The sequence below is a fragment of the Hippocampus guttulatus genome, chromosome 1, assembly GCF_054856545.1.
Source record: "Hippocampus guttulatus isolate MCC_2025c chromosome 1, RoL_Hgut_1.0, whole genome shotgun sequence".
Lineage (NCBI taxonomy): Eukaryota > Metazoa > Chordata > Actinopteri > Syngnathiformes > Syngnathidae > Hippocampus > Hippocampus guttulatus.
Genome location: NC_141261.1, coordinates 34,437,818 through 34,462,628, shown reverse-complemented (window position 1 = coordinate 34,462,628; position 24,811 = coordinate 34,437,818). Strand labels below are relative to the sequence as shown.

The 24,811-nt window shown below is 42.9% G+C and overlaps 1 protein-coding gene across 2 annotated transcripts in view; it reads right to left on the bottom strand.

Annotated features, from left to right (window-relative positions):
* The window catches only part of lama5 (laminin, alpha 5), a 163,865-nt gene that overhangs the window by 8,027 nt on the left and 131,027 nt on the right, over window positions 1-24,811 (bottom strand). For both annotated transcript variants that reach the window (XM_086127741.1, XM_086127749.1), the window contains exons 58-72: window positions 23,059-23,241; window positions 21,624-21,766; window positions 19,039-19,218; window positions 17,331-17,470; window positions 17,102-17,261; window positions 15,683-15,816; window positions 15,437-15,602; window positions 15,235-15,369; window positions 13,314-13,465; window positions 11,863-11,995; window positions 3,423-3,566; window positions 3,090-3,220; window positions 2,849-3,016; window positions 1,547-1,679; window positions 1,220-1,374 (exon numbers count right to left, since the gene is read on the bottom strand). In XM_086127741.1, coding sequence (XP_085983867.1) covers window positions 1,220-1,374; window positions 1,547-1,679; window positions 2,849-3,016; window positions 3,090-3,220; window positions 3,423-3,566; window positions 11,863-11,995; window positions 13,314-13,465; window positions 15,235-15,369; window positions 15,437-15,602; window positions 15,683-15,816; window positions 17,102-17,261; window positions 17,331-17,470; window positions 19,039-19,218; window positions 21,624-21,766; window positions 23,059-23,241 — 2,257 coding nt within the window. The remainder of the gene's footprint in view (window positions 1-1,219; window positions 1,375-1,546; window positions 1,680-2,848; window positions 3,017-3,089; window positions 3,221-3,422; window positions 3,567-11,862; window positions 11,996-13,313; window positions 13,466-15,234; window positions 15,370-15,436; window positions 15,603-15,682; window positions 15,817-17,101; window positions 17,262-17,330; window positions 17,471-19,038; window positions 19,219-21,623; window positions 21,767-23,058; window positions 23,242-24,811) is intronic.

Below are 24,811 nucleotides of genomic sequence, written 5' to 3'. Positions count from 1 at the left end.
GAAAAAAGACCTTTTGAACACCAAATTAATTTTTATACAGAATCCTCCCACGTTCCAGGCTGATTGAACACTCTAAATTGTTCCTAGGTGTGAGTGTGCGCGTGCATGGTTGTTCGTCTCTGTGTGCCCTGCGATTGGCTGGCAACTGGTTCAGGGTGTCCCCCGCCTACTGCCCGAAGACGGCTGGGATAGGCTCCAGCACCCCCCGCGACCCTAGTGAGGATTAAGCGGTTCGGAAAATGGATGGATGGATGGATAATTACAGTACATCTGAAACCAATGATTATAACAATATATTTGGGAGAAAAAGCATGTTATTTTGCCTCATTCAAATCTAAAGTGCAATCACATTCGTAAATGAATGGCTTCTGGTTTTTGAAATATAAATTACATCATAACTTCTCCTCAGCTGACGGTTAACCTGGCCGATCTTTGACCCACGTTTCTCCAGATTGACGCTACGTTTCTCCATTTTCTGTTATCTCTTCTATCATTTTCTTCTCTTTTCCTTCTGACCGCTATTTTTTATTTTTCTTCTTCGTGCTACCGCTATTTTTATTCACTTTGGCCTTGGGAGTCAAGTTCAGCATTCACTTCAATGATATCTGGCGCCATCTAGCGCCGTGAATGGGTGTAATGTTTAGACCCCGAATATAAGACGACACCCACTTTTTCAATCTTTTTCAATGCACAAAAAAAACACCGTCTTATTTTCGGGGCCAATACGGTACTGGCTCAAGGAGTTCCAAATTCCAAATTCTCATCGGCGGTGCAAGTGGCACGCCTTACACTGTGCGGTTTAAGAACACATCCTGTTTTCAGAAAGTTGCCATGGAATGCATCATTGCACCTCAAGCTTCTCAAATTGCCATTGAACTGAGGTTGGGGTCACAAACACTCCTTGGCAGGCAGCAATTTCGCAACGTTGCTGTAATGGGTAAGGGCATGATATGCTTCCAAAAACTATAAAGTCTAAGATGTCAAACACGTTTTCATGTCTGTCCCAAAGGTAACTGAAGCAAAAAAAAAAAGGAGGGTAGGAATAGGGACTTTTGGGATACCTTGTCCATAGACAAAGTATGTATTTTACTGCATACAGGAAATGAATCATGAATATAAAAATTACAGACAAATACAAAATGACAAGTACATACATGAAACGATTATGTATACAATAAACTCAGACCTATTTTTCCATCTGCACAGTGGTAACACTCACTTGATGCTCAGGGAAGCAGGAACTGAGTCGAAGCGTTGGTAGCTTAGCGTTGAGCCACTAAATTGCACTGCTCCCAATTCCTGCTCCAGCAGCACGTCCTGGCACGACTCTCTGATGTTGCGACTACGTGACCCTGACAGCTTCTTGTTTTTTCCCTGAAAAGTGTACACATACTGCGCTGTGGGTGTGTATGCATATGCAGCAGTATTTCCTAACCAAGACTCTCATTTTATATTTATCTTTTTATTACATCTTATCGATAAAATAGCAAAGTAGGAACGTGGAAAAAAAAATTGGGACCAGGACCTGGCATGTGTGCGTGCATACCTTGGGCTTGCTGTTGTGTTTGGGTGGCACGGACACAATCTGCTGAGGCTTTGAGGCGGCAGGACAGTTGAGAGGAACATTGACATTTTCTCTGACCTTCAGCAGATTCACCACCATCTGAGGACTGGTCTCCCTGATGACAAACACATTAAACAGCTTTTGTGATTCTTGCTCAACGTCAAACATCCTTGCCTTGCCATTACTATTCTTTTCATACTGCAGTTCGAGCAATACGGTCTTCGACACTGTAGCGCATGCGATAATGATGAAAAACATTTACAATATTGATATTTGATCAAGTCGTGCCAAAACTGTAGTGTGGGTGAATATTACAGCACAACATTAATGCTTGATCCAATTGTATTCACACTGCACTAAGAAGCGATACAGCAAATACCTGGATTTGAATCAATTGTGTCGGCACTGTCGCATAACCACCAAAAAGATGTCAGACATCACAACATTGCCACAGTATCTTATGGATAAGCAATAACAAGACAATACTGTACCTCACGATTTTAATTTTGACCCAGTTGTATTGATACTTTATTGTTAGCCATAATGATACATTAGAATATTGATATTTAGAACAACTGTGTCAACAGTACTGTAAATGCTAATCATACGATGCAGCACAAGATTGCTATTTGTTCCATTTGAGGAATTACAGACTGGCAAAATCTGGTAAATTGCCCACCCGTCAAGAAGACATTTAACCGTCCAGACCATAGGGAAGGAAAAAAAGAAAAGAGGAGGAGCAAAAATGGCACAAAGAAAGATGTGAAGTAAAGATACAATGAACCTCAATTGTCTGGCATTTAGCACAGTGCACAGGCATACAGTTCAATAGAAAACTTGCTTCTGAGCAAATTATCCTACAAATGACCTCCTGCACGGTGCGCTAATCAGCTAATGGGCGGTTTTATTTTTATTTTTTAGAGCTGGGCCCCAAAATGGGTCTTAAATAATATGTATAAATAACAACATACTCAATATGGTGTCTACATTATAATCTGCGGGGTGTATGCTTTCCCTGCTATTACGTCATCATTAAGATGCCTTTGCCTTGTCACAACTTTATGTCAGCTTTTTAACCTGAGCTGGATGTTGTGTTAGTCAAAATTGTGTTGTAGCATGTTAATTGCTTTATCCTTTGCATCATATATTGATATTATTATTCTTAGCCTTATTATTATTGGCATTCGTCATGGTAGTGTAAATGCTGCAGTTTCCTGATTCTTTGCAACTGTGGGTCCCTACAATGCCATTCTTGTACATAGTTTGCCAAAACTTCACTCTTACCTCCTGATGAAGACATTGCTGATGCATCCTGTCAGGTTGCGTAGGCCCTGATCGGGCATGCCCCCCAAGAAGGTGCGCCCCTCCAAGCTGGCCAAACCACGGCTCCTGGTGTCCAGCCAGAGCCCCTCCTTGGACTTCTCCAGCACGTCATTCATATAAACACGCACACTGAGGAGGGCATTGGTAGACGTTAGCGCACGTAGGTGAAGGTGAACTCCGTCTATGTCGAATAGCTCTATACCCGTTGATGTTGTTGTAGATGGCCACGTAATGGCTGTTGTTGTCGTTGTACGTCTTCTGTGTCTTCACCTCGGTGTTGCCTGCTCTCACCACCACGTGACCTTCATTCAGGAACACCTGGCAAATGCCGTCCTGCCCAAGCACAATAAAATGGGCGTGCGTGTACATGTACACACACGCACACAAGCACACACACGCACGCACGCACACACACACACACACACACACACACACACACACACACACACACACACACACACACACACACACACACACAGAGTCAGTTTAGCAAGTTCATCAAATCATGCACCAACAAACAGGAAGCGCGCGTCACCTTGTCGTGATGGAAGAACATGAGTCCGTCCTTGTACTCTGTCCTAAAGCTGAAGCTGGCATAGAAGTTGCTCCTGAGCCCAGGAACGTTGCTCAGCGCCAAGTCCAGGTAGCTCTGACCCGAGAAGTGAGCCTCACGAGCCACCTGCACGCAACATATATTTCTTCTTCACTGATGTTGTTCATGACATGTGATTGTGCATGTCCACTCAGTTAGCCTCAGTGTTTAAGTGTTTAACAAATGGCCCCCTCACAGTTGCAAATCAATTCTCATCATACCTCCAAAAGAGACGTTCAAAAGATTGACTCGTTCATGAATGTCACAACAGTCATCCATCCATCCATCCATTTTCCGAACCGCTTGATCCTCATTAGGGTCGCGGGGGGTGCTGGAGCCTATCCCAGCCGTCTCCGGGCAGTAGGCGGGGGACACCCTGAATCAGTTGCCAGCCAATCGCAGGGCACACAGAGACGAACAACCATCCACGCCCACACTCACACCTAGGGACAATTTAGAGCATCCAATCAGCCTGCCAAGCATGTTTTTGGAATGTGGGAGGAAACCGGAGCACCCGGAGAAAACCCACGCAGGCCCGGGGAGAACATGCAAACTCCACACTGGGAGGCTGGAGCTGGAATCGAACCCGGTACCTCTGCACTGTGAAGCCGACGTGCTAACCACTGGACTACCGGGCCGCCCTCACAACAGTCATAATATCACTTAATATCACTCATAAGATCCCATTTGCATGTTGACATCAAAATTAATTTCATTGCTAAGTAAATCAAGATGGTGGAATACAGTTCATTGGCTATTGAGCTGCTGATGGGTTGGAGAAAGGCCAAATCCTGCCTGGCAAACAGTTTAAGGTGTAGCCCAACTACTGCTCGAAGACAGCTGGGTAGGGCTCCAGCACGCCCGCGGCGCTCGTGAGGATAAGCGGATTAGAAAATGGATAGATTGATGGATATTATTTGCCTACAATGTCGCTGACAAGCATTGATGCTTATCATGGATTGTCCTTAATGAACAATGTTCAAACATAAGGGTGCCAATTCATGCAATTGGAACCAGGTCACCCTAGGCCACAATTTGCTGATTGATTTTGTGGTCGTGTCATCAAACATACAGCCGCATGTGTTAGTAGACACCTAGGTGGAGAGAGAGGAGGAACTGTCAACTCATCACCACCTGGTGGTGTGTTGGGTCCAAAAGTGGGGGAAGATGCCGGTCCGACCTGGCAGACCCAAACGTATTATAAGGGTCTTCTGGGAATGTCTAGCAGAGTGCTCTGTCTAAACTCCCAACTCCGGCAAAATTTCCCCCCACATCCTGGGGAAGGAGGGAGACATTGAATCAGAGTCGGCCATGTTCTGCGCCTCCATTGTCAAGACGGCTGAGTCAGGTGGTCATTGCCTGTCATGGCGACAATCACCAAACTCATTGGTGGACACCAACGGTAAGGTATGCCATCAAGCAAAAAAGGAGTATTATTGAGGATTTTTTGTACTGTGGGACTCCGAAGTCAGGTGATGGATATCAACTGGCTAAGGGGACCCACAGTACAAAAAATCCTCAATAATACTCCTTTTACTCCAAAGCGCCAGAGACCAACCAGCCGAACGCCAGCGAGCGTGAGGGAGCCGCAACCCCACTTGCCACGTTAGAAACACCCAGCAGCAAGCCCACTGGACACGTCACAAACTAGCATACAACTGGCTAGCAACGAGATCCGACAAAATGCCACCCAAACAGAAGCAAGACACAAAGCAGGATGAGGATTTCCTGACCCTCACTCAAGTAAACGAATTACTCCAGCAACAAAAAGAGCTTTTTACGGCGCTCTTGCAACAACAACAGGAAAATTTCAAAGGATTTGTCAAGATGATAATAGACTCAACAAACTCACGACTTGACACTTTTACCAGGGAAGTCCAAGAAATAAAAACCAGCATCAACTTTACCCAAAAAGAGGTAGACGACATTAAAAAAAATCTAATCTGTCAAACTGGCCATTCCAAAGACATGCAAACAGAATTCTACAAAATATGTGACGGCATGCTTGTATTAACAGACAAGATGGACTACTTGGAAGGACAGTCAAGAAGAAACAACTTGGTAATTGATGGAATTGAGGAAAAACCGGGAGAAACGTGGACTGAAACAGAGGAAAAAGTTCAAAAAATCCTCAAGGAGAAGCTGCTGATACAGGGGCCAATTGAGGTGGAGAGAGCTCACCGCACAGGAAGACAAGAACCTGGAAGACCTCGTCCGAGGCCAGTTGTGGTGAAATTTCTCAAATACAAGGACAGATCAAGGATCCTACAAAAAGCAAAATACTTAAAAGGCTCCAACATCTACATCAACGAAGACTTTACAGATGCCGTACGACAAAAAAGAAAAGAGCTCCTCCCAAAATTAAAAGCTGCACGTGACAGAGGGGAAACTGCCTACTTAAGACATGACAAACTTATCGTCCACCCCCGCACCAGTACTCCAACACAACAGGCTCGAGTTCAACACCATCAAGCAGCATACTGAGAATTATTCACCACCCGAAGATATAAACTCTGACCCTACTGAAGCAGGAAATTCACATACCAAAAACATGGACTTCGAACCCTTTGATGACCCTTCCAACCCTTTGATGACTTCCAACCCTACTGACCACAAGATATTTGACCCTGAGAACAACTTGGACCCGGACAATAACTTTTTCAAGACCGACCGACCGCGAGGGAGCCAGCGACGACCGACCGTGAGGGAGCCAGTGATGACCGCGAGGAAGCCAGCGACGACTGCAGGGAAGCAAGCGACCGCGAGGAAGCCGGGAGACAACCAGCCAGCGACCACCGCGAGGGAGCCAGCGACGACCGCAAGGGAGCCAGAGACGACCGAGAGGAAACCAGCGACGACTGCAGGGGAGCCAGTGACCGCGAGGGAGCCGGGAGACAGCGAGCCTGAGGGAGCCGGGAGACAACCAGCCAGCGCGCGTGAGAGAGCCGGGAGGCAGCCAGCCAGCGAGCGTGAGGGAGTCGGCGACGACCGCAAGGGAGCCAGCGACCACGAGGGACCCAGAAGACGTCCAGCCAGCAACCGCGAGGGAGCCAGTGATGACGGCGAGAGAGCGAGCGACGACAGCGAGGGAACCAACGACGACCGCGAGGGAGCCAGCGACGACCGCGTGGGAGCGGGAAATTCACATCCCAAAAACATGGACTTCCAACCCTTTGAAGATATTGACTATAAGCCATTCGATCCCGAGAACAATTTGGACCCAGACAACAACTTCTTCCAGAACAAACAAAGGGTAACAAACTCTGACTATTACCTGGATGAACAATTCAACACTAATATAAAATTGGAAAATGCACTTTCAGTAATACACTTAAACAGTAGAAGTCTCGATAAAAACTTCACAAAAATCAAAGAATACCTGACTAAATTCAATAAATTTAAAATAATTGCCATATCAGAAACTTGGCTTGATGAAGATAAAACAACTGAAATGGAAATAGAAGGTTATGAAATGTTTGCAACTAATAGGGAAAACAAAAAAGGAGGGGGGGTTGCAATATATGTAGACAAAGCACTTAAATGCAGTAAAATCGAGAGATTGACAAACACAATAGAAAACCTAATGGAATGTCTAACCATTGAAATACATAATAAAAAGGCATCAAATATCATCATAAGTTGCATCTATAGGACACCAGGATCATGTATTGACACATTCAATAAAAAACTAACAGATATGCTCAGTTACAACAACGATAAGAAAACACGAATAATATGTGGTGACTTTAACATTGACTTATTAAACCCAAATGGACACAAAAAAACAACCGACTTCATAAATACTATGTACAGCAACAGCTTTTTCCCAGTAATCCTGAAACCTAGCAGAATAACAGTTGACACGGCCACATTAATAGATAACATATTTATAAATAAGATTGACCATAAAATGGAAAGTGGACTTCTCATTAATGACATAAGTGACCACCTACCTGTTTTTGCAGTTTTTCATAATTATTTTGATAGAAAAGCTAAGTCAACAACTCACATAACAGAAATAAGACTAAGAACCCAACGCTCCACCGACGCCTTTAAGCAAGACCTAGAAAAACAAAACTGGACCGAGGTCTACTCAAACGAAGACCCAAATACAGCGTTTGAAGTATTTCAGTCTACCATAATCTCTTTATATGATAAACATTTTCCATTAACTAAAGTCTCCAAAAAGTATAAAGACCCAAGTAAGCCATGGATAACGAAAGGCATAGAAAACGCATGTAAAAAGAAAAACTATTTATATAAATTGTTTTTAAAATTGAGAACTGAAGAAGCAGAAAAAAAATATAAGACCTATAAAAATAAACTAGTAAATATTATAAGAACCAGTAAAAGAGATCATTATCATGCACTATTAGAGCAGAATAAAAGTAACACACAAGAAATATGGAAGATACTTAACCAAGTAATCAGAAATAGTCCTAAAAAAATGTATTATCCAGAGTATTTTATCAAAGGCAAAAATACTATTTTGGAAAAAACTGCAGAAATAGCAACTGAATTTAATGAGTATTTTGTCAACATCGGCAGTAACCTAGCAAAACAAATTCCTGATCCAACAAACTTGTTTGAAATAGATAGATATGTAGAAAAAAACTCCTCCACGATGTTCCTTACTGCTGTAAAACAAGAAGAAGTATCAAATATTATAAAAACTTTTAAAAATAAAAAGTCAACTGATTGCTTTAATATTGACATGACAATAATAAAGCAGATTATAGAATATGTAGTGCGACCTTTCACGCACATATGCAACCTGTCATTCAAAGCTGGTATCTTTCCATCAAAAATGAAAATTGCTAAAGTTATTCCAATCTATAAAAGTGGAGAAAGACATCGGTTTACAAATTATAGACCAATATCACTACTACCACAATTTTCAAAAATATTAGAAAAACTATTTTCTCGCAGACTTGATAGCTTTATACAAAAGCATGCGCTGCTAAGTGAGAATCAATATGGCTTCAGGGAAAAACGGACCACCTCAATGGCAGTTATGGAGTTTGTGGAAGCATTAGCCACTAATATAGACAACAAAGAATTTACTGTTGGGGTTTTCCTAGATCTAAAAAAAGCTTTTGACACAATAGATCACAGTATATTATTGAAAAAACTAGAAAGATATGGCATTAGAGGTGTAGCTTATAAATGGATAAAAAGTTATTTAGAAAACAGATATCAGTACGTGCAACTCAACAATAAAAAAACGAATCAACTAAAAATCACTCACGGAGTTCCTCAGGGGTCAGTGCTTGGTCCAAAACTATTCATCTTATATATAAATGATATCTGCAAGGTCTCAAAACAATTTAAATGTGTCCTATTTGCTGATGATACAACTTTCTACTGTTCTGGAATAAATCTGAAACAGCTCCTGACAACCGTAGAAAACGAATTAAACAAATTAAAAAACTGGTTCGACAGAAATAAATTGTCACTTAACCTGAAAAAATCGAAGTTAATTGTTTTTGGCACAAGACCAATCAAACACCAAGCTAAAATTATGGTAAACTCAATTGAGATAGAAAGAGCGTATGAAACCAAGTTTCTCGGATTAGTAATAGACTCAAAACTATGTTGGAAGCCACATATCGATAACGTAAAAAGAAAAATAGCCAAAACCGTAGGGATCCTCTACAAAACCAAGGAAGTGCTAAATAAGAGATCTTTGTACACATTATACACTTCATTATTATTACCATATATGACCTACTGTGTGGAAATATGGGGAAATGCCTGCAAAACAAACACACTCCCTATTCTCAACCTACAAAAAAAAGCAATTCGAATTATTAATAGATCAAAATATACGGAACCCACAAATCCACTATTTATCAAATTCAATACGATGAAATTTTATGACCTGGTTGACTTTAAAATCGCCCAATTAATGTACAAAGCACACAATAACCTGCTCTGCCAAAACATTCAGAAGTTTTTCGAAATTCGAGAAAGCAGCTATGATTTAAGAGGTACCAACTTATTCAAAAAACTCAAAACAAGAACAAACATCAAGCAAAGAAGTGTATCTATCAAAGGCGTTAATCTGTGGAATAATCTCGAAACGGACCTGAAAATGAGTAAATCGCTTGCTGAGTTCAAAAACAAATTCAAAAAAATAGTACAAACAACCTACATCAATCAGAGTTAAAATGATAAATTCAAAACATTAAATATAATGATAAATCAGAACTAAGTTGATAAATAGAGAAAGGTATATAAATATCCATTATGAATACAAGAGAAAATTGACACAAGAGTGTCAGGGTGTGGAAGTATATAATCCCGATACAAACCAAAAGTTGTAAAAATATCACGGTTAAGGGTAAAGTATGAGCCTTAATGGAGACTTCTTTCTTCTTACTTTTTTCTTTTCTGATTGATATAAAAATGATTTATTAGATACAATCACATAACGGGGTAGGACTAGATAAGTTTTTTACTTCTTCCTACTCCCTTGAACATAATAACTGTGTTATATGAAGATTGATTTCTTTCTTTTTTTATCTACCTTATTTTCTGTCAAATTATTACTGTATATATGTTTTATGTTCAATAAACAAACCAAACCAAACCAACCAAAGCTTCAGCTTTGGCTGAGGCAAAAACTCATGCATGGAAAGGGTTCGGTGAGAATATGGAAAAAAGCTTCCAGACAGCTTTGAGATAATTCTGGCCGACCATTCGGCGTCTCAGGAAGAGGAAGCGGTACACCATTAACACTGTGTGTAGCGGAGATTGTGACTCGGTGGAGAAAAGAGCTCCTCAATTGTACCTTCCTTGACAAAACAGAGTGAAGGACTATGAGGTGAGCACTCCTGATTGGAGTCCGCGAAGTGTTTAAAAAAACCTCCTGGATGGTAAAGGCCATGAGAGTGGATGAGATCCGCACAGAATTCCTACAGGATCTGGATGGTGTGGGGCTGTCCTGGTTGACACATCCATACAACATTGTGTGAACATCAGGGATAGTGCCTCCGGATTGGCAGACAAAGGTGGTCGTCCTGCAGAGGGTGTTTTCCAACTGCACAAGAGGGCATCAGACTACTGAGCCTCCTTGGTAAGGTCTATTCAGAATGAATATTTTGGTTTTCAACCTGGCCGTGGAACATTGGACCAGCTCCACCCCCCTCGGCATCTTCCTTGAGGGTGCCGCTAGTATGTCGGATTTGTTTCCAGTGAGAGTTGCACTCTGCCAAGGCTGCCCTTGGTCATTCTGTTCATAACATTCATGGACAGAATTTCTAGATGCCAAAGCATTTAGAGATTTCGATGTGGTGGCTTAAGTATTGCATTTCTGCTTTTTGCAGATGATATGCGACTTTTGGCTTCATCAAGCCAACTCTCAATGGAGCGAGCAGTTAGCAGCAGAGTATGAAGCGGTGGCGATCAAAATCTGCACCTGTAAATCTTAGAGCATGGTTCGCAGGTTGGAGATGAGATCCTGGCTCAAGTGGAGGAGTTTAAGTATCTTGGAGTCTTATTCATGAGTCCGGGGAAGATGGAGGTGGAGGTCGACAGGCGGATCATTACTCGCATCAGCAGTGATGCGAACATATGTCGTGTTGAAGAAGAGGCTGAGGTGAAATGCAAACCCCTTGATTTACCAGTCAATCTAATTTCCTTCCCTCACCTATGGTCACGAGCTATGGCTCGTGACTGAAAGAATAAGATCCCGGATACAAGCAGAAGAATTAATTTGACTCCATATGGTATCCAGGCTCCCCCACAGAGATTCAGGAGGGACTCTCGAGCCGCTGCTCCTCTGCATCGAGAGGAGCCGGATGAGGTGGTTCAGGAATTTGGTTTGGATGCCTCCTAGGTGCCTTCCTGCTGAGGTATTCCGGGAAGCATGTCACACCGAGAGAAGGTCGCGGGGGATGACCCAGGACATGCTGGAGAGAGTATGAATCCCGAATGGCCTGGTCATGCCTCGGGATTCCAAAGATTGAACAAAGTGGCTGGGGAGAAGGAAGTCTGAGCTTCCTTGTTTAAGCTTCTGGCCCCACGATCTGACCTTGGATAAATGGAAGAAAATTAATGGATGGATGGATGTCTCTTTCGTGTGCCCACATGTGCGTCGCATGTGGCAAGACCGGGGTAACGGCACTCAAGTGTGACTTGGGGATTTTTCTATTGTTTAGCCACAACTAAGCTAAGTTGGCCAATATGTTTCCTGAACTAGTTCCAGTCCTGTAATGGCTGTTTGTCTATGTGACCTGTGGCTAACAGGTGATCAGTCCAGATGGTACCCTGCCTCTTGCCGAAAGCCAGCTCGGACAGACTCCACCTCAGCCGTCACGCTAATGAGGGTACGCACGAAATGAAATAAATACATGTTGATGTAGGTTTTTGGTGTTCCTACCAGCAAGTCGCTGTCACATCCAAAACTGACTCCAGAGCTTTTCATCCTCTTCAGGTCGATGTGGGAATTTTGGGCCTTGATGTTTCGGAAACATCCCTTTAGAGAGCCCTGCTCGGGAAACAAGGGCCGCAACCTGCACCACCACCATAACAACACACACACACACACACACACACAAAATCTTTAAAGCACATGTCATGTGAAAATCAACATGACAATGTTTTTCGGTCTATCTCTGTGTGATTGCTACTGTGTGTTTTGAGGATAGATCTTTTTCCACGGTAACCCACCTCTTGTGGTCTGCTAACTAAAAATGAGGTCCTCAATTTTAAATTAAACCAAGCTAATATTCTAGACTTGCTTATGCATTGTGGGCTCCACCCACTTGCATAGAATCAATGCACACTTTGATCCTTCCAAATGCAAAATGCAGTGTTTACAGTATATGGACACATAGGCTACATCGAGACTGGCCATTTCAAATGCGCTTTTAGTTGGAGGTCCTTTGTTAAGCTAAGTCGCCACAGGTATTTTGAACATAACACGGCAACACTTTACCGGTACGTTGCAGTAAGCACACTGCACTGCAGTGATCATCAGCTTTTACCTTGTTAGCTAATTTCTGGGAAGTCGATAACTGCTCACAAGATAGCTCCATGGTTGTACCACATAAAGGTTTTTTGAGTTTGGTACGTGTTGGTTTTAGCGTGGTCACTTTGGAAGGTGACTCGAACAGAATGGTTGGTGACTGTTTTGGATTATATTTGCTGGAGGATTTATTCTTTCACTTTGAATCACGTTTACAAACTCTGTGTCAAACTCATCCGGACTCCTTACCATATGAGGACCTCGCAGCCTAACACCACGCCTGCAACTTGAATGTAAATACTTAACTTATTCCTGTCATTAATCACCCACAGCTATACTATTTAAGTGCCATACTACCAATATCATCTGCCAAATGTGACACCAAGAATCAAAAGACAATACAAAGGTTTAAAAAAAAAAAAAATTGTTGACGCCACATATCATCGTACCAGAATTACAAATGTGTTCATGTGCACTGGGTGTATTCGCACGTGCGTATGAGACTACTGTTTTTTGCGTTTCACTTGTAACAAACACTGGTCATGAAGAAAAGGTTTGAAAAACTTTAGGAAGCAATCAAACCAATTTCCCTCGAAATGAAATTATCTATCTTTCGAAACTAAACCTTGCACACACATCAGGCCTGGGTGAAAAAAAGTTAATATTCTGGGGTTCTTGTCCTGTGTGTCAGCACGCCAACGTGACAGGACCCCAACGTGGCCAGGGTTGCGAGGGCACTTTATAGCTATCTAGCTAGCGCTATGATGTTCATATTGTCTACTTGTGGTTAAATTTGGTTTAGGATGGCTTTTGTGTGTGTGTGTGTGTGCGTGTGAGAGAGAGAGAGTGCGAGTGTTTTGGACCTGTCTGGCATATTGTGTTCGGGGACTCCTCCCAGAAAGTATGTGCGTCCAAAGGCTGGGATGTTCTCAGAGAAAACGTGCGTGAAGAGCTGGATGCGGTTGCTCCTCACCACCACTCGGTACGGAGGAGATCGTAGGATGATTATCTCCAGCTAAACATGTCAACAATGAATTAATCAACTTGAGTGCTTTGGACCCACTTAATTAGATATACAGTCAAACCTCGGTTTTCGAACGTCTCTGTTCTCGACCAAATCGGTTTTCCACCAAAAATTTCGAGTTTTTTATGCCTCGGATTACGACCGAAATCGTTTCTCGACCAAACTGAGCGCACTTGAATGCGCCACTTGATTCCTCTCGCCTTCCTTACACGAGGAAGTGACGCTTCCCCGTGTCGCGTTCCATTGTGAGCATTTTTTTTTTTTAAAAGAGCGTGGTTTCGGTTTTCGAACAGCCTTCTGGAACGGATTATGGTCGGAAACCGAGGTATGACTGTACTTGCAAATTGGAACAGGTATCCTTCACATTTAAACTGGTACTGGTACGGTACCCGGTGCGCAACAGTACCAATGTTCTGTCCATTTGTGTGTTTATACAGAATTCAGAAAAATATTTTGTATCATAAAATCTCAAAATCTACCTACCTGTCTATCTATCTGTATGTCTGAAATTTCTCAGTCAAAAAAAAATAAAAAATACGGCAGGCCTGAGAATTTCACGGTAACGATTGTTACCGGTAGGGTGTCGTTTCCGTGGCGTCATTTTGACGGTGCCGAAAAATCGTTTCCCATAATAGTCACTGCACACGAGTTGACTGTACGCGATCGAATCTCTCCTGTGGAATCAACGCGATTTCACTGTGCCTGTATGTGTGTTTGTGGTGTGGTGTGAGTGTGTTTACTTTTGTTTTGTTTTGTTTTCAGTGTTGGGCGGGGGGGACGGACGGACAGATAACGTTATGTGCGCATGCGGGTTGCTATTTTAGTTCGCAAACTGAGGAATCGCGCGAATAAAAGTTTGAGATGGCGGCGCAAAAAAAACACACAAAGGTCTACTAATTATGACATTTCAGAAATGGGAATGCCAGTCTGATTTTTCGTATGAATCGTCTGAAGGGCGTATCACTAAACTCACCTGTGATGTATGCACAGAACACGAGACGAAGATTTTTTTTTTTTTACATTTTCTTTTCCCCGGAATTTTCAGAAAAGTCCACTTTCATCTCTGGGTAAACTGCACAATTATCACTGCAATGGTCTGTCAAAATATGTTCTAGCGGCCCATGGTACAAAAAAAAGATTGGGCACTGGACTGCCCCCAGAAAAGTGTGCTAAATTTGCCACTCACACACCTGACACCGCAAGTCAAGAGGTGGCCCAATTAATTTCTCAATTGGACCATGCAACTCCATCCATCCGTTTGTCCTGAAGAGGGTTATAATAATAATAATACATTTTATTTATAATTTCAAGACACCCAAGGACACTTTACAATAACAAAAGACACACAAAACAATACGGGTTGAGCAGCGGCAGCCAAAACGCGCCAGCGTTCACTCAACCCGTTGCGGGGTGTGGTGGAGCCTGTCCAAGCTAAATCTGGACAAAAGGTGAACTGCACCCCAAACAGGTCGGCAGTCAGTCGCAGGGCACAGCCATGCAAGTCAACTGTATAAAATGTGAATTGAATATATTTTTATAAAACAGCACATTATTTTGTTTTAATAAGCTGCCATTGTGCAGCCCTGGTGTGTTATTATAATTAGGAAATAAAAAGTGGGGAAAAAAAATCTATTCAATATTCAGTTACATTAAAAAGACATCTATATGTAAATTAATAATAAACCTTGCCCAGATGTGCCGAAAGTCTTCCACGAGGTCGGTGAATGAGCACCAAAGAAATACTGTAAAAGTATATGTACCACATTGGGACTGGCGTCGCTGACCCTCAGGAGCGGGGAAGTGGGATCCTTGGGCTGGAACTCCTCCATCTCACCGCTTAACTGGAAGAAAGCCTTCAAGTGGCCTCGGACCACGGCCAGACACAGGAACTGGTCCTGATGGAGAAAATGCAGGCGTTCAGCACGTCGTCATGGCATTGAAAGTCATCTGACGGACTCATACTTTGTTTTGAAGCAGCAACAAAATCCCTTTGTGGGAGATCAGCTTGACTTCCTGCTCGAAGCGCTGCATGCGCGCCAACTCATCGCTGAAGGAGATCTCGGCAAAGCCGGTGCCGTCGAAATAAGCGGCGTCGTTCACCCAGGCCTGTGTTAGCGTTGGCTTGGACCTTTAAACGGCATTATCAACAAGCACGCATCAACACCCGGGCACAGGTAGTCAGAGAAATGGACGGGTGCAGGCCCTCACCTGCCGCATGGCTTCTCTTGCGTGGTGTTCAGCTGGAAGCTTTCCTCAAAGTTATACAAGCTGAGCACTTCCTCATTGAGCGTGTCCAACTCCATGCAGCCTCTAAAGCTGGGCAGAGCTAGCGGGGGAGGGGGCTGCGAGGGGAGCACAAACACTGTGAAGGAATCTCAGTCATCACAACGAAAGAGTTAATCATGGCCTCATATAAAAAAGTTCTTGTTCGTTCCTCCTGGTTGCTGGTGTAAAAATTATTCATGGCGTGCGTCCCCTGGCTGTGTGCCCTTCGAGCAATAGAATGACACAAGTAGGTGACATGTAAATGAATTTAATCTTCGTGTTGGTCATGGCTGCTGGAATAAAAGGTAATCTAGCTTTCCACCACAAGGCTGTGTCCTAGCTTCCCTTATGGTTACTGTCTGTAATTACTGTCATGCTTCTGTTTAGGTCACGTTTGGCTTTGTTCCCTCCTGTGCCTGTTTTTGTTGCCACCTGTTCTCGTCATCAGTGTCCCTTGTGTTTAACTAATCAGCTCCCTCAACCCTTCGTGTCTCATTGTCTCGTCACTTTGCTTGCATTTACCTGTCGTTCCATGAGTTCTGTCACTCTTTGTTATGAGGATGTGAGTGTCTGTGTGCTCCTGCCATGTTTTGTTTTCTGTCACAGGTTTTTGGCTACTTTGGTTCCTGTGCTTTTCTGGACTTTCAGTATTTGAGTGAGTTTTTTTCCCAGTGTACTCCTGTTTGTAATTTTTGGTAAATACATCTCTGTCAGCCAACCCTGCCTCTCCCTGCTTTTTGAGGTCCTCCAACTACCACCTCACAAAACAATTACAAAGCATTGTTAATATTATGTACCGTGCCGTGAAAAAGCATTTGCCGTCTTCTCAAATTCTTTTGGCATAGTTTAACATCATCATACAAGTGTATCAGACAAAGAGCGGGAGAAGACAAAAAAGCAGTTTTTACATGGTGATTTGATTTACAAATGGGGAAGTCCTGTCAAAAACGTTCGACAATAATATGCTCCATGCGGCCCCACTAGTGTAACACGGTACTCTGATTCATACTGCGTTTGTGGAATATAAATTAAGCGGCAAAATCCGACCCATTTTTACTCATCTCAGGGAGCGGCCATTTTGCCACTTGCTGTCGACTCAAAAGGACATCACATTTGCACAGGTAACGACCAAGCGTGGCTCAGCTTGCAAACGACACATGATCAAACTCAGAAAACAGGTGAGCCGTGACTCCAGGATTAAATATTTCAGTGGGCAATTTAAGCAAAAATAATAATAAAGAGGGCAAATATTTTCTCACAGCACTCTATGTATTTATTGTTTGAAAACAGTGTTCTCGTCTATTGTTAGCGCAATGACACGCATTTTTGTTTTCCTTTTTTTAAGGTGGTGGATATGTCTACCTTAAAAGTATTGGGGTACCCCCCCACATAGAAGACGGTGTCACTGGTCAAAAGATTGAGAAGCCCTTGATCTCCTCCCGCCTCCACGTAGGCTTTGGTGACCCTCTGCTCGCCTTCCGAGGCCTCCGAAGACATGGACATTTGACCGTACTGCAGGATCCTTCAACGCAAAAACAAAGCGTAAGAAACAATTCAAAGTCACACAGGTTACATGCGGGCCATGCCCTACCTCTCCAGGACCACACTGTTAAAATTGCCATTGGACTGGACCTCCTCAGACATCAACACATCTGCCGTTTCACCTCCGATGTTGAAGTACCAGCGCAGCCTCTTCCCCTCCAGCGCCATTCCCAGGAAGTCCTTCGAGGACTAAAAAGACTAGCGGTCAACACGATTGACTCTTTTCATGCGCACCAGAGCCACGGCACAACATCTATCGGTCATGCGGAACAAAAGCACCACGCAGACACAACGCCAACCCTCAAAGTGGACAGTCCTTACAAAGAGCTCACAAAATTGGTGGACCAGTTGCATTTTCACAGAACCCAGAGGGTCACGTTGTAACAAAGCAACATGGATCCCACTATCCGATTATTACAGTTGATGAAATCAGTTTAGTGTAACGTCTCAAGCTATCATAAGACAGCTGAAATTGTGGAATTTGAATTAAGCAGCAAAATGCACCCATTCATTCATATCAGGGGGCAAACATTTTGCCACTAGCTGACGACTCAAAAGTTATATAAATTGGCATGGGTGGACTTATTAGCCAAATAAGACCCTCTCTAGCTCTGCTGCCGTGGAGAGGATGTTCTCCACAGCGGGTGACATGCTGACTTCCAAAAGCTGGTGTTCCTCTGTCCCTGTCGGGTTGTACCGGCTTCAAGGGGCAGTTTTGGGAGGAGAACTAGTTTAGATATTTTGGGTGTGTAAAGTGGTCTCAAAATGAATAAGATTGTGTTCTGTTACCCTTGTAAATAGTTTTTTTAGTGACCATCCTAAAATAGTGGTGACAAACTGTAATTTAGCGGAGCCGATTAAAATAACGATGATGGATTGACAATTACAGTTTGGTTCGGCTTGAAGTAATGATGAATTGACGATGACAGATGGGTTGGCAAATGACAGACCGGCAACATTTTCTGAAGCTACCACCTCTGCCGATTTCAAAAGTAGTCATTCATCAATTTGGGTACATGTAATAATGTGATGAGACGATGATCACTGTCATAACAGTCATCTGAGGGTAGCTGGAAACAAAGTGGCCCGTGACAAACATGAGTCTGACACCCCTGCATAAACAACGTGTCGTTTGACAGTGCATTCAAGTGGGAGTGGCATTAAACAGCTTGAACCCTCTTTTTTCGCTAAATTGTTCACAATTTGTCAAATTCCTGCTCACTATAAAGTGAGTTGAATTGAGTTTCCTTCCACCACACTGCACTTGTATCTCAAGTTAGCACTCGAAAGAAGAAGCCAAACAATTCTGAAGTTGGCTCACTCCTCTCTCAAGGCAACATGATACATTTTTTAAATCGGTACATTAAATTGGTATTTTTTGTTGAGTTTTTATAACAATACATATTGTGAGCTTTTTTTAATGTTGCACTGAACAAATATCCCACATTAAAAAACAAACAAACAAACAAACAAACTACCGGTAACTTAAAGGAATGCTAAACTACGTAAGTGCTTAAAAACAAAACAACGGGAAAATCCACTCAAATGTAATTAAAACTAAGTGGATTAGAAAAACAAAAGTCAAAATTCAATGAAAAATCCCAAACTAATATCACCTCGGAACATTCCATACAGAACAACATTGACACAGAAGAAAGACAGGAAAAAGGTTTTGACTAGCAGCGTGAAGGGGGCTACAGTGTCTCCGGGCACAATATAAAATCAGAGCACAGGTGTGTTGTCATGGAGACGCTTACATCTTTGTTGCCGAGGTAGAAGACAAACTGCTTGGCGCCGTCGTCTTGTCGGCGTGAGCGCGCTGGTTCGGGCAACGTGATGTAGAACTTGAGGGAGGTATAGGACGCTAGGTCTGCCAGGTTGGGTGGGGTGCGCACCTGAATGCCAGATGCGCCATTGAACTTGACAGGAACGCTCACCTGAATGCGGGAAGGAGAGGACACAGAAGACAGTTTCGTTCATGTTCAATAGCATTCGCCCTCATTTGGGTAGCTGGTAAGCTGCGTGAGAAAAATGGTTGCAAATCTTGATGTGGAAGTTAAGACTGAGACAGACATAGTATAGTGACGGAGGATGACAAAGGCAAGTTTTTAGCAGCTTCTGTATGTGTGTCGGTCCATGCCCAACTGGATTTTGAGCTCATCTTTTACCCTTAAAAAATATATATCAACATTTTTGACTTCAAGAGCTCTGTGTAACCTTTGTACAACTTTCTGCATGCCAACTTGAAATCAATTTTTTGGTTTATTTAGAGATGGATATTTAAAAAAAAAAAAATCGATTAATCGGAGCAATATTCATTCATTCATTTTCTGAACCGCTTTATCCTCACTAGGATCGTGGGGGGCACTGGAGCCTATCCCAGCCGTCTTCGGGTAGTAGGCGGGGGACACCCTGAACCGGTTGCCAGCCAATCGCAGGGCACACAGAGACGAACAACCATTCGCGCTCACACTCACACCTAGGGACAATTTGGAGTGTTCAATCAGCCTGCCATGCATGTTTTTGGAATGTGGGAGGAAACCGGAGTACCCGGAGAAAACCCACGCAGGCCCGGGGAGAACATGCTTACTCCACACAGGGAGGCCGCAGCTGGAATTGAATCCGGTACCTCTGCACTGTGAAGTCGACGTGCTAACCACTGGACTACCGGGCTGCCTTAATCGGAGCAATAATCAACGGATTAATCAAATGTTAAAAGTAACTGACAGTTGTAGCCCTACTCTCAAAAGATCGTTGTTTCTTCTCCTTCTTGGATTAGACACGTTGCTAGCTTGGCTTCCACTGTGGCACCTGTTGACTAGGCTGACTATTCAGCAGCAAGCTCTATTTTCATTTTTGCTACCTCACCTTTTAGATGGCTTGGTGTCTTCTTTCAGGTTAAAATTCCTCATTTTATTCAACGTTCAACTTATTCCCCTATTTTTCCCCCATTTCCCTTCTAATCACATGCTCATATTCTTTATGTCGTGCTCAAATTGGCTTTCTTAAAGGGGTTCTCATCCCCAGATCAACTTTTTTTCCCTGAACTGGTGTCTATTCATGCTGTCCGCATGTCCTGGTCATTAATTTGACATTTTAGTGCATGTTTATTGAAATATTGAATTTGGGGCAAAACAGTTTGTGTGATGCCATCATCAGGTCAAACACTGCACTGTAAGTGAATTTGGCATTCTGTCCTCAGTATTGGACGAACAAGGAATCCTGATGTCATTTCCGGAATCTTGACGTAGTACCGTGAGGTATGCAAGCGGCTCAATTTTGTACACGCCTCAGTAGCGCGCTTGCTGATATCTTTATATATTTTCCAGTTAGTGATTTATTAGCACAGCATTTGGTTACTTTATTTAGCATAGCTTGCCGTAGTATTGAAATTATTTAGGTCGTAGTTTAGTCTTAGGGAGTATTGTTTCGAACCGAGTAAGCCCAACCCTCTCCGCCATCGCAATGGTCTTCCACGAACACCCCTTTTCAAATATTAGTGAGGGGTGGAGCAAGAGTCTGGAAGTGAGGTGAGAACCCATTTACCGTATTTTCCGGACTATAAGTCGCAGTTTTTTTTGTAGTTTGGCTGGGGAGACTCTGGAGCGATTTATGATTTGTGAAATTATTAACACAGTATTATATCATTTCACGTTATTTTCACATTAAACCGCAAGAGGCCACTCTAGACCTGTGTTGATAAAAACACGATGAGTCTGATGTAAGCGACGTAGAAGAGGAAGCGCTGCATCTTCTACCTCCCGAGTTGGTGGAGTTGCCTTAAAGTGACACAGAGGATGAAGATTCCGTTGGATTTAGTGATTTGGAGCGACATTGATGGTTTGGTGAACTTGTTAGCATGTTCTTTATGCTATAGTTATCTGAATAACTCTTAATATGTTACTTGAACATACCAGGGACGTTCTCAGTTCGTTGTTTATGCGTCATGTAACGTTAGCATATTGTACACTTATTCAGCGTGTTGTTTTCTACATATATACACTGTATATATATTTTTAAATTGCCTTTCAAGATGACATGTCTGTTCTTGGGGTTGGATTTTATCACATAAATTTCCCCCCCAAAATGCGACTTATACTCCAGTGCGACTTGTGTATGTTTTTTTGTTCTTTATTAGGCATTTTATGGCTGGTGCGACTTATACTCAGGAGCGACTTATAGTCCGGAAAATACAGTAATCTAAATGTCAAGGAGCTTGCTACTTATGCTGCCACCATGTCGAAGTCTGTCTGGAAGTCACCACTTTTCTTATTTTAAATGAAGATGACAAAAGTCTTGTAAGTGGTCTGAGCCCTTTCAATTGTTCTGGCGGTGCACGTACCTTGCTAGCAGCGTTGCGAGCTTGCTGGATAAGCTGTCGGATGCGGTTGATGCTCATTGAGATGTTTGGTGACTGCACAGAGCGGTTGTGTATCTTGTCCAGCTTGTTCAGAAGGAGCGGGATAGTGTCGCCCAGCATGCTCACTGCGGCACGTCAGTGAGCCACATGCAGGAAACATAATGCAGTTTAGCACGGAACACACATACTGATTTTGAGCAGATTCAATTTTTAAACGTGAGCCAGCCCACACAGCTTTTATAGATTATTAGAAAGCCCAAACACAATTTAGATATTTGTAGCTCTTAACGTTTACTGCATCGTGAGTCTTTATTTCTGTTTCAGCTTGTCCGGCTGCATTTGAATGCACCTTGCGTCTCGCTAAATGGGAGATGTGTCAATGTTTGATGTCATGCTCCTGTCATCACCCTAAGCGTTTGACCTACAACGGTTGAGTGCATTGCAAAGAGTAAGTATTTAATTACAAGCATCTGCCTGTGACATGGCACAAGTGATCCAAGTGATCAGCCCATAACACACACATTAAATCCGTTCCCTCGTTTTAAGCTAGCAATCGCTTAATACAAGTTAATAGTTTGAGACCCGAGCAACCATGATACATATATTGTGTTTTACAACAGTAGTACCAACAGTATTCACCTGTACAACTGAAAATAGACCAACGCACGCTCTCCGTTGCTAATGCGCGCCTCAAGTGAATGACAGTGAGCTGAATGGAAAACGGACTTTTATCAAGCAAACAGAGGCGGGAATAAAGCCGAAACAACACTCCCCACCCGCTGACAAAAAAATAAAAATTTAAAATTGAAAGTAAATCTGCAAATCTAGGAATCCGCGGGTATGTTTTTACCAAGCAAGAATATATTTGTTCGGAATATTCAATATATTTGAGGAGAATACTCAAATCCTAATTTATTCAAAAGATGCCACCCTAAATTCAGCAGCTTGGTGAAGTGCTGCCTCCACCACGAAAGATCCAGGCTTTCAACAGGCACTCCTACTCCTCGTTGTCACGGTAATGACAGACGCACATGCCATCGGCCCACCAGCATTATATGAGACAGAACTGCCCCATCCAAACAGGCTGCTTTCAGGAAGACAGCAATAGGGTGTGGTCTTGATCCTTCAGGGTTCGTGAGGTATATGAAAACAGGGACATAGCATCTCCTTTAACTTCTGATGATACTTATGTCAACGAATAATGTTCAAAGGTTACTAAAAACAATGTGCATTCACAATATACAGTAGGAGTTTGATGACGACTGTGGCAATTTTGACTAAAATGATTGAGATGGGGTTTTTTTTGTCAACAGGAACTTTTATTTCTAAAGTCTACCAATAGGAGGTTGGAGCAGTGTGACGAACTTCAAGGTAGCACTTTTTACATACATATTCTGGGCTGTGTGATAGTTCCTACCCGTCTTGTTGGCCTCCATCAGAGCTTCGTTGACGTCCTTGTTGGTGGTGTTGCTATCACCGTAGGTCTGCTGCCACTGGTCCAGCTGCTCTCTGATTGGACGCAGGACATCATTGACTTGCGAGATCGATGCAGTGGCCTGATCCACCGCTTGCTTGGCCATGTCAATGTCCTGACTGACATCTGCAGGGCACACAGGAGCGAATACTTAACATATTTTCCAGACAATAGTTGCTACTTTTTGCACACACTTGATGCAGCAAAAAGCAACTTTATATTTTTCAACCACCCTCGGTTGTGCTCGTTCACAAGAATGGAGGGTTGTTTCCAGTTCTAAGAGAGCTGCAACAGCCACGAGATATAGCTGAGGTGCAGCTTGATGTGAGAGCGAGCCTTCTCGCATGACGTCAACAAAAAAGTCCCGGACATGGCACTTTGAATCAGAGCTGTGCTTTGGAAAAAAAATGTTCATACGCAACACGACATCGGGTAAGACATGTTTTTTATTTACAGCTGTTTTCTTGTTCCTCACACCTGTTTTGGGACAAATCCACTCATAGGCCGTCATGATTCTGGGTGAGCGGCGAAGGTTATGTTATTAAAGATACATTTGTGACAATTCTGAAGCAAAGAGAATTTCTGACACAACAAAAAAGGGGGGAAAAAAAAAGAAAAAATGTGTCTGAACACAAGAAATGCCAATCTACAGTGAAACTCCTCTAGAGCGAAACCTACATGGGCGAAAATACCCCCTAATGTGAAAAAATCTTCATGCATTAACACCATTCCCATTCTACTGCCCCCCATACGACGAAAAAAAAAACCCTGTTGCGTTACACGAAATCATTTTCTCTGCTCCAGTCTCACAAAGACATTCACTACAACGAAGTCTAATCCAACAGCGACGTCTACTGGTTCGTTCGGAAACGGCAACAGCAACCACCAGTGTGGTTTACATAGTGAACGATGTTTATTTCGGTCGCAGCTGCGAGTTTCCTGAACGCAACATACTCATAGCTGCTCTGCCATTGGCTGACCGAGCATCATCCTGGCCTCCAATTGGCCAAGAGGGACCTCACTGTCTATGTGTGTAGATACTGAAGCTAGATCCGTAGAAGATAGAGTGGAATGCATCCGATTAGCTGCTCAGAGTAAATTGCTTATGGCTCGACGGACATTCAAATAAACAAACGTTTCCTCGTATTACTTGTTATCATGCTAAAAACCTTATGCTAACTGGAGCGCTAATAAGAGAGAAGCCCTCCAGTTAGCGTAAGGTTTTTAGCCTTCGAGAACTAACTATGGCCATCGAGGACTACGAAGCGTCCCGTGGCTGGCTTAAAAGTTCATTGCATGACATCAGCTGAGCAACGCTGGCTTGGGTGGCGATCGAGGGTCGGTCGAATTAGAGACAGTGAGATGGTGGAAAGAAAAGCCACCGGGTCCAGGAAGTATTTGTTATTGTTAGATTCAGACGAGCATGGACGTTGCATTGCTAAAATGGCTACAAAACGGACCTTTGGATGTTAAGCAGCTAAGACAAGAAGAGCTCTGATGCTGGAAGAGAGGGTAAAAATGATCAAAATGAAAGACGGAGCAAGCAAAATCAAAAACATTATCCAAGAAATTGATGAAAGTGAATGCTGATTGTAAATCTCGCAATTTCTTTCCCTTTTTTCTTTCTACACTGACAATATGAAGTGTCAAATAAGTGTGCGCTCATACTTATGCACTATTGGAATAAAAATAGAGT